The sequence below is a fragment of the Haliotis cracherodii genome, unplaced genomic scaffold (assembly GCF_022045235.1).
Source record: "Haliotis cracherodii isolate W230 unplaced genomic scaffold, xgHalCrac1.p SCAF_7, whole genome shotgun sequence".
In the NCBI taxonomy this organism is placed as follows: domain Eukaryota; kingdom Metazoa; phylum Mollusca; class Gastropoda; order Lepetellida; family Haliotidae; genus Haliotis; species Haliotis cracherodii.
In genome coordinates this window covers 1,858,393-1,868,841 of record NW_027266330.1, presented here as the reverse complement: position 1 = coordinate 1,868,841, position 10,449 = coordinate 1,858,393, and the positions used below count along the sequence as shown (strand labels likewise).

Sequence of the window (10,449 nt, the reverse complement as noted above, 5' to 3'; positions counted from 1 at the left end):
GAATGTACACCCATGTTATACTATAGGTGTGCATTGTTACAGGGACATGACAGGGCCTCTGTGATCTCTGAATGTACACCCATGCCATACTATAGGTGTGCATTGTTACAGGAACATGACAGGGCCTCTGTGATCTCTGAGTGAACACCCATGCCATACTATAGGTGTGCATTGTTACAGGAACATGACAGGGCCTCTGTGATCTCTGAGTGTACACCCATGCCATACTATAGGTGTGCATTGTTACAGGCATATGACAGGGTCTCTGTGATCTCTGAGTGTACACCCATGTCATACTATAGGTGTGCATTGTTACAGGGACATGACAGGGCCTCTGTGATCTCTGAATGTACACCCATGCCATACTATAGGTGTGCATTGTTACAGGAACATGACAGGGCCTCTGTGATCTCTGAGTGTACACCCATGCCATACTATAGACGTGCATTGTTACAGGGATATGACAGGGTCTCTGTGATCTCTGAGTGTACACCCATGTCATACTATAGGTGTGCATTGTTACAGGAACATGACAGGGCCTCTGTGATCTCTGAGTCTACACTCATGTCATACTATAGGTTCGATTGTTACAGGAACATGACAGGGTCTCTGTGATCTCTGAGTGAACACCCATGCCATACTATAGGCGTGCATTGTTACAGGGACATGACAGGGCCTCTGTGATCTCTGAGTGTACACTCAAGTCATACCATAGGCGTGTATTGTTACAGGGATATGACAGGGTCTCTGTGATCTCTGAGTGTACACCCATGCCATACTATAGGTGTGCATTGTTACAGGGACATGACAGGGCCTCTGTGATCTCTGAGTGTACACTCAAGTCATACTATAGGCGTGTATTGTTACAGGGATATGACAGGGCCTCTGTGATCTCTGAGTGTACACCCATGCCATACTATAGGTGTGCATTGTTACAGGAACATGACAGGGCCTCTGTGATCTCTGAGTGTACACCCATGCCATACTATAGGTGTGCATTGTTACAGGGATATGACAGGGACTCTGTGATCTCTGAGTGTACACCCATGCCATACTATAGGTGTGCATTGTTACAGGAACATGACAGGGTCTCTGTGATCTCTGAGTGTACACCCATGCCATACTATAGGTGTGCATTGTTACAGGGATATGACAGGGCCTCTGTGATCTCTGAATGTACACCCATGTCATACTATAGGTGTGCATTGTTACAGAAACATGACAGGGCCTCTGTGATCTCTGAATGTACACCCATGTTATACTATAGGTGTGCATTGTTACAGGAACATGACAGGGCCTCTGTGATCTCTGAGTGTACACTCAAGTCATACTATAGGCGTGCATTGTTACAGGGACATGACAGGGCCTCTGTGATCTCTGAGTGTACACTCAAGTCATACTATAGGCGTGTATTGTTACAGGGACATGACAGGGCCTCTGTGATCTCTGAGTGTACACCCATGTCATACTATAGGCGTGTATTGTTACAGGGACATGACAGGGCCTCTGTGATCTCTGAGTGTACACCCATGTCATACTATAGGCGTGTATTGTTACAGGGACATGACAGGGCCTCTGTGATCTCTGAGTGTACACTCAAGTCATACTATAGGCGTGCATTGTTACAGGGACATGACAGGGCCTCTGTGATCTCTGAGTGTACACTCAAGTCATACTATAGGCGTGTATTGTTACAGGGACATGACAGGGCCTCTGTGATCTCTGAGTGTACACCCATGTCATACTATAGGCGTGTATTGTTACAGGGACATGACAGGGCCTCTGTGATCTCTGAGTGTAAAACATGGAGGAATGTACACACTATTGCTAACTACCAAGCACCTCCACCGGTACAGCATTCTTTGGTGATTCATCACTTTACATAAAATGACCACCTTTCTAGTAATTGTATCTATATTAAAATATAATAACTATTGTCCAGTCATTTCAGAAACTGGCCAAACTGACATTTTGAGCGATGTTAGAATTAATATGCACAAAATAGCTCTCAACTGGATATTAAGGAGGCAATTCACGATTAAATACAAGAGAGAATTATTTTTTTGATTGATTTTTGGTTTCATAAAAAGTAGCTCAGACAGGAAGAATTTGTTTACACAAAACCTTTCATATGCCGTTGCAACGATTTCCTTTTTTATAAAGAAAACATATCAATATTTCCTTATCCATATGTATTTCCAGACATCACTGTGAAGTCCAAATTGTTAAAAACATCTCACCCAAATCAAAGGCCTTCATAAAATCTAGGAAGGAAAATATTTATTTCCTTGTTTTCGTCAGGACGACACACACACACACACACGCACGCACCCACGCACGCACGCACACACAGACACACAGACACACGCACACACACATACACGCACGCACTCACACACAGAGAGACAGACACACACACATACACACACACGCACGCACACGCACACGCACACACACACACACACACACACACGCACACACACACTGCTTAGACCATTACAGTCTGCCCTAGACCATTACAGCCTACCTTAGACGATTACAGCCTGCCTTAGACCATTACAGTCTGCCTTAGCTCATTACAGTCTTCCTTAGACCATGACAGCCTGCATTAGACCATTACAGTCTGCCTTAGACCATTACAGCCTGCGCGCATGCCTTAGACCATTACAGTCTGCCTTAGACTATTACAGCCTGCCTCAGACCATTATAGCCTGCCCCAGACTATTACAGCCTGCCCCAGACTATTACAGCCTGCCTCAGACCGTTACAGCCTGCCCCAGATCATTACATCCTGTCCTAGACAATTACAGCCTGCCCTAGATCATTACAGCCTGTCTTAGATAATTAAGCCTGCCCTAGACCATTACAGCCTGCCTCAGACCATTACAGTCTGCCTTAGATCATTGCCGCCTGTCCTAGACCATTACAGCCTAACGTAGACCAATACAGACTGCCTTAGACCATAACAGCCTACCTTAGACCTTTACAGTCTACCTTAGACATTTACAGCCTGCCTTAGACCATTACAGACTAACGTAGAACAATACAACCTGCGATAATAGCCTACCTTTACAGTCTACCTTATACAATTACAGCCTATCTTTGGACAATTACAGCATACCTTAGCCAAATACAGTCTGCCCTGGACATTACAACCTGCCTTAGACCATTACAGCCTAACATGGACCACTACCGTCTGCCTTAGACCAATACAGTCTACCTTAGACCTTTACAGTCTCCTTTATACCATTACAGTCTGCCTTGGACCAGAACAGCCTGTCTTAGACCATTACAACCTATCGTAGACCATTACAGCCTACCAAACACCACTAGAGCCTACCTTAGACCAATACAGTCTAACTTAGACAAACATAACCTGCCTTAGACCATAACATCCCGACATAGACCATTTCAGTTTGCCTTAGACCACTACAGCCTGCCATTAGACCAATACTGTGTAACCATGACCATTACAGCCTACATTATACCATTACAGCCTAACGTAGATCTTCACAGCCTGCTTTAGACCATTACAGCCTGCCTTAGACCAATACAGGCTGCCTTAGACCAATACAGCCTGCCTGAGACCATAACATCCCACCGTAGACCAATGCAGTCTGCCTTAGACCATTACAGCCTACCTAAGACCATTACAGCCTGCCTGAGACTCACTACGGCCTACGTTATACCATTACAGCCTAACGTAGATCATTACAGCCTGCCTTAGGTCATTACAGCCTGCCCTAGACCACTACAACCTGCCTTAGACCATTACATCCCACCTTAGACCAATACAACCTGCCCTAGACCATTACAGTCCACCTTTGACCAATACAGCCTACCTTAGACAATTACAGTCTGCCTTAGACCAATACTGAATATTTCTGAAGAATACAACAAGCTTCAGGGTGATATGACGGACCTTCCACCTCTGCAAAGTCCCATATGACCAACGTCATGTTATTATACAATATTACATTGAATAATGATGAATTATGTTTGATTCTTGACAGCAAGAGTTGCTCCTACGGGCCCTTCACATTTCTCCATTACGTCCACACACAATTACGAAAAATGTACGAAAGACATGTGACCAAAAAGTGACAAAAGGAATATTAGGGGTCCTTTGAAACTTGCTCTCCTTGTCACGTGGTGATAGACACAACTAGGTCGCCTTGTCACGTGGGGAAAGACACAAGTAGGTCTCCTTGTCACGTGGGGGGGGAAAGACACATTTAGGTTTCCTTGTCACGTGGGGAAAGACACAAGTAGGTATCCTTGTCACGTTGGGAAAGACACAAGTAGGTCTCCTTGTCACGTGGTGATAGACACATGTAGATCGCCTTGTCACGTGGCGATAGACACAAGTAGCTCTCCTAGTCATGTGGAGATAAGTACCTCACGGATGATCTCGGACGAGGAACACGCGCGCCCTCCTTCAGCTCAGTGTATGGCTGGGAGTCTCGTACTGATTTGTCCTTATCGTTTCGTTCCCCTTGGAAGCAGTCTGCTAAAACAGGAATGTCTAGAGCCTTCTCTCTGCCGGCGCCGTCTTTGTTCTGGTCTGGTCGCATAATATCTTCCTCTCTGATGTCCTCGTAGTGGTGGAGCTCCAGGTAGTCATTGATGGGGACGTCTGCCTGCTCCAGCTTAGCGTCCAGCATCTTGTCATCAGATCCATTCCTGCAACAAATGTCCCCCTGTTTCATTAGCAGGACTAGATTAGACTATCTCTTCAAAATGAAATCATGAAATGCGGTTATTTGAAAGGTTCATGAAGTTAAGATGTAAAATATAACTCCATTACAATTACAATAAAACCATCATGACAATTGTTGACAGGGTAATGTAAGGTTGCGTAAAGTAATTTTGTCAATTACACTGCTGAACATTTTCTTTCTTCCTATTTCATCTACCTTTATTTAATATGATACTGTAAAGCTAAGAATAGTTATCAGGAGGAATCCCACCATAATCGGATTCTGATACGACTAAGGGACACAAATCTACTGAGTGTCAAATGTCATCATAACTCGCCAGGAAGAGCACTGCTTCATCACACTACTGTTGTGGATGTCTACTGACCGTCTCAGACACATTCCTTTACGATAGCAGATGTAGCTTGCGGTACATGCAGCCAGGATGATGAAGACAACCACCACGACCGATGTCACTGTGACGGTGTTGGAGGCGCCTGCCGTCGCGTCATCTGAAGGGGAAGCAATGGGTACATATAGGTATTTATTATTATTATTATTATTATTTTATATATATATATTTTTCAGATTAACATAAATAAATGCAGCAAAGAAGGTTTGGGTGATCCTGGAACATACTGGATGGTTAGGCTTTTGACGGCTGCCTAGTCGAATCCACCAAGAACCTTTCGGAGAATGTAAAGACTCCCCAACACTGCAGCCTTCTAGATTACCCAGATTGTCAGAAGGGCTGTATTCCTGGCAACAAACCCGAGTACTCTCCCAATGTCAGTCCACAGATTGGGAAGAACCAAACCTAAGGCACCGAGAACACTAGGGGTCTGAGGCTGTACTCGGAGCTATTCCAAATCATTTTATAATTAATATGTTCCATGACGCCCTCTACATATTCTGGGTCGTCCAATGGATGGACCCCTGTGTAAAAACCCTAAGCATGGTAAAGACGATAATGAAAAGATCGAGCCACTCCATCATATCGCTTAAGATACTGTGTTTGTGCCAAAGCTGGACATCCACCGACAATGTGTTGGACAGTCACATTAAAATTAATGTACTATCCTATATACTCCCTAGTATGAGGTAAGGGAAGTGTGGCCCTTTATAAAGGGGCTTGAATATGTTGACTGAGGAATTGAGAATATCTTGCACATATTTAAAACCGATTTACAACTTGACATATCTGTTTGTCTACGACTGAAGATGTGTACCTGCGTGGCAAGATCCAGAAGGACAGTCGGGCGTTTGGCAGTTGGTTGTGCAGTTGTCGCCACATCCAGATCCAGTCGTATTGCATCCCTGCACACAGACACCAGAGCTCTCATCACAAACACCCTCAGGACATAGATCACACGTCGTGTTGCAATTTTCCCTGATGCTGCATCCATTCATACAGGATCCGTTACAAGTTTTATTGAGGCATTTCCCACAGCGTTCAACACATACACCCGCATGGTTACACATTTGATGTTTGCAGTTAGAGTTGCATCGCCTTGAACACTTCGGGCCGTACCAGCCATCTACACAACCGTGAACACACTCGCCAGTCTGGCTGTGGCACTCAGGGGTACATGAGTCACCCTCAGGACAGTGTTCATCAGTAGACAGGGAGGGATCAGCTCGGCAGGTGTCACTGCATGCTTCAGTACAGTTGTCTCCATAGAATCCTTGTCTGCATCCCTGTTGGCAGCCACTCTCACATCCACCGACACAGTGCTCACACGAGGATCTACAGTCCAGTCCAGAATATGGAGGCTGACACTCCTCACATGTTCCTGTGATCCTGTTGCAGGACTTGCATCTGCTGGAACACTTCCTACATCCTGCTCCGTAGTATGAGTCGCTGCAGCCAGAGAAACAAGTTCCACCCATCTGGCAGAACTCCTCATCACATCCACCTGGGCATCTGGTACAGTCTTCCTGGTGAGTGTAACATGGCCTCTGGCAGTTTGGGCCTTGGAATCCTGGTATGCAGCCATCAGTACATCTCCCAATCCCCCTGTCGAGGTGCAACTTACATGTGCGGTACCTGCACCTTCTGCTGCACACGTCCATGCACTTTGGGCCGAAATATCCTTTAGAGCAGTTGGTGCTGCATCGACCCGTCTGCTCCTCACACTCGGAGCATTGCTGGTTATCGAAACATTTACCACCTGAGAATGAACACATGGTTGTATTAATATTCTTGTTGTGCTCATATGCGGCACGGGTGGCCCAGTCGTCTAAGGTATCGTAATTCGCTTTGCAGAGTATGGCCACTTGGACTCGCCAGAAACTTATGGTTGTGGGTTCAAATCCTGGTTCGTCCCAATTGTTTCTTGGTTTGTCAGCACCATACTCGTGCTCTTGGGTTTGACCAAAGTTAGTGTCACGCCATGATATAACTGGAATACTGTTCAAAGAAGCGTTAAACCCAAACTAATTAACTCACTCACTCACTGATGTTCTCATCAATGATACTTGTGTAAAGTTACCATTTACTTGGACAAAACACTTTTCAACACATATGTTTTACTTTTCTAACAGCTTGACAATGTGACATGTTTTGAGCCTCGAACAGACAAACCTGATCTTAATACATTAAAATGATAAATTGTTCAACATTATGTTACGGCGATGGAGGGACTGTGTCCCAGTTTCGAAAAAGTCCTTGTCGCCCTAAATGTTCTCCACAACTGCTATGAAGTCATCGGTCAAGTCGAAATGGGTATGAGGTTGGTACTGAAGGAGCATGTTTGACAACAGAGGGCGCCAGATGAGAGGCGTAGGGTTAGTGCTGAAAGAGCATGTTTGACAACAGAGGGCGCCAGATCAGGGGCGTAGGGTTGATGCTGAAGGAGCATGTTTGAGAACAGACGGAGAAAGATCAGGGACGTAGGGTTGGTGCTGAAGGAGCATGTTTGACAACAGAGGGCGCCATATGAGAGGCGTAGGGTTGGTGGTGAAGGAGCATGTTTGACAACAGAGGGCGCCATATGAGAGGCGTAGGGTTGGTGCTGAAGGAGCATGTTTGAGAACAGACGGAGAAAGATCAGGGACGTAGGGTTGGTGCTGAAGGAGCATGTTTGACAAGAGACGGAGAGAGATCAGGGGCGTAGAGTTGGTGCTGAAGGAGCATGTTTGACAACAGAGGGCGCCAGATGAGGGGCGTAGAGTTGGTGCTGAAGGAGCATGTTTGACAACAGACAGAGCCAGATCAGGGCCGTTGGGTTAGTGCTGAAGGAGCATGTTTGACAACAGACGGAGGGAGATCAGGGGCGTAGGGTTGGTGCTGAAGGAGCATGTTTGACAACAGACGGAGGGAGATCAGGGACGTTGGGTTAGTGCTGAAGGAGCATGTTTGACAACAGACGGAGGGAGATCAGGGACGTAGGGTTGGTGCTGAAGGAGCATGTTTGACAACAGACGGAGGGAGATCAGGGGCGTTGGGTTAGTGCTGAAGGAGCATGTTTGACAACAGACGGAGGGAGATCAGGGACGTAGGGTTGGTGCTGAAGGAGCATGTTTGACAACAGACGGAGGGAGATCAGGGGCGTAGGGTTGGTGCTGAAGGAGCATGTTTGACAACAGTCGGAGCCAGATGAGGGTCATAGGTTTGGTGCTGAAGGAGCATGTTTGACAGCAGAGGGCGCCAGATCAGGGGCGTAGGGTTGGTGCTGGAGGAGCATGTTTGACAAGAGACGGAGCCAGATCAGGGGCGTAGGGTTGGTGCTGAAGGAGCATGTTTGACAAGAGACGGAGAGAGATCAGTGGCGTAGGGTTGGTGCTGAAGGAGCATGTTTGACAACAGACGGAGAGAGATCAGGGGCGTAGGGTTGGTGCTGAAGGAGTATGTTTGACAACAGACGGAGAGAGATCAGGGGCGTAGGGTTGGTGCTGAAGGAGCATGTTTGACAACACACGGAGAGAGATCAGGGACGTAGGGTTGGTGCTGAAGGAGCATGTTTGACAACAGAGGGCGCCATATGAGAGGCTTAGGGTTAGTGCTGAAGGAACATGTTTGACGACAGATGGAGCCAGATCAGGGGCGTAGGGTTGGTGCTGAAGGAGCATGTTTGACAAGAGACGGAGCCAGATCAGGGGCGTAGGGTTGGTGCTGAAGGAGCATGTTTGACAACAGAGGGCGCCAGATGAGAGGCGTAGGGTTGGTGCTGAAGGAGCATGTTTGAGAACAGACAGAGCCAGATCAGGGGTGTAGGGTTAGTGCTGAAGGAGCATGTTTGACAACAGAGGGCGCCAGATCAGGGGTTTAGGGTTGGTGCTGAAGGAGCATGTTTGACAACAGAGGGAGCCAGATGAGGGGCGTAGGGTTGGTGCTGAAGGAGCATGTTTGACAACAGACGGAGCCAGATGAGGGGCGTAGGGTTGGTGCTGAAGGAGCATGTTTGACAACAGACGGAGCCAGACGAGGGGCGTAGAATTGGTGCTGAAGGAGCATGTTTGACAACAGAGGGCGCCAGATCAGGTGCGTAGGGTTAGTGCTGAAGGAGCATGTTTGACAACAGAGGGCGCCAGATGAAAGGCGTAGGGTTGGTGCTGAAGGAGCATGTTTGACAACAGATAGAGCCAGATCATCTGTGCACTGGCCTATTGTCCTGATTGAAAGACACACCTTTTCTCAGTTTCCCGCGTCTCTTAATCCCGCAATTTTCTCAAAAGTGCATCATGATATTTATATTCCTTTCATTGTCTGACCTTTTGGCAAATAGTGCACGGTAATGACAACCTCTGCATATGAGGACACGGAGACCTTGACCTTTCCAGCTGATGAGACAGCAGTTGCCTTCTTTGGTGAGTAAGGATAAGAATTGTATCAATCACTTCCTTTATAACGGTCTTAGAACCTACACCAAAACGTCGCTCTTAATTGTAATGAAGAAGTTGTTCACCCATAAATTCTTATCCTTACTTATTACTCCAACTTCTAAATGCCTATCAAAGGAGCCTTCTTTGGTGGTAGTGACGTCAAATGCTAACACGATTTTAATTGGTGTTTGGAAGTGGTGTACCCAGATTTCATCCATTGTCACAAATCGTTGCAAGAACTTTTCTGAGTTTAGATTATCACGAGACATGTTGTGCCTAGTGCGTTTTTGATCAGCTGTCAGAAACTTTGGAACCCAGCAAGTGGATACTTTGTTCAGTGCCAAAGTTTCTGTGATAATGACATGTACTCTTCTGGGGCATGACTATTGACATTGGCAATATGACGGTCAGTCATTCGCTGGTAAGTCATCACTATATTGTGGATTCTAGGGACCTACTGATGACATCACTTAAGGTCTAATCCACTCACTCTTACCTTGTGTATAAAAGACCATGTAAGCCATTAATAAGATCTGAAGAAATGGCATGGCGACCTGAAAATGTAAACGAAATGTTGATGAAGTGCATATACATGTAGGCTTATTAGAAAAATGGCTTGTGCAACTACTAAAGTCAAAATTGAAAAAACTTACCCTTAATGACCACAGTAACATATCACAACTCTTTCAAACGAGCTCTACATGCTCAGTGTGGCTGTTTGAAGGCTTGATACTGAATTGGCTGATCGTAGTTTCGCTGTTAAGGTCAAACGTTTGTTTCGTCTTCCTGATGATCAGATCCTGTCCATTGAGGGAACAACCAAGCTGTACAGAGAAATGTCAAGGCGACCTGTACCATGTTTCTAATTGTTGATGTACGTGTGAAACTTCTTCCTGGTCCTAACTACAATAGGCGCTTCTTTCTAGTT

General features: G+C 46.1%; 1 protein-coding gene across 1 annotated transcript; it reads right to left on the bottom strand.

The window, feature by feature from the left end:
* Positions 1-4,376: 4,376 nt before the first annotated feature.
* LOC139448317 (scavenger receptor class F member 1-like) lies at positions 4,377-10,216 on the bottom strand. Its single transcript, XM_071229870.1, has 5 exons — positions 10,175-10,216; positions 10,018-10,075; positions 5,927-6,868; positions 5,086-5,209; positions 4,377-4,683 (listed from the first exon to the last, which is right to left on the bottom strand). Exons 1-5 carry the CDS (start codon positions 10,193-10,195, stop codon positions 4,377-4,379), a joined length of 1,452 nt encoding a protein of 483 aa, XP_071085971.1. The 5' UTR covers positions 10,196-10,216.
* Between the last annotated feature and the right edge of the window lie 233 nt (positions 10,217-10,449).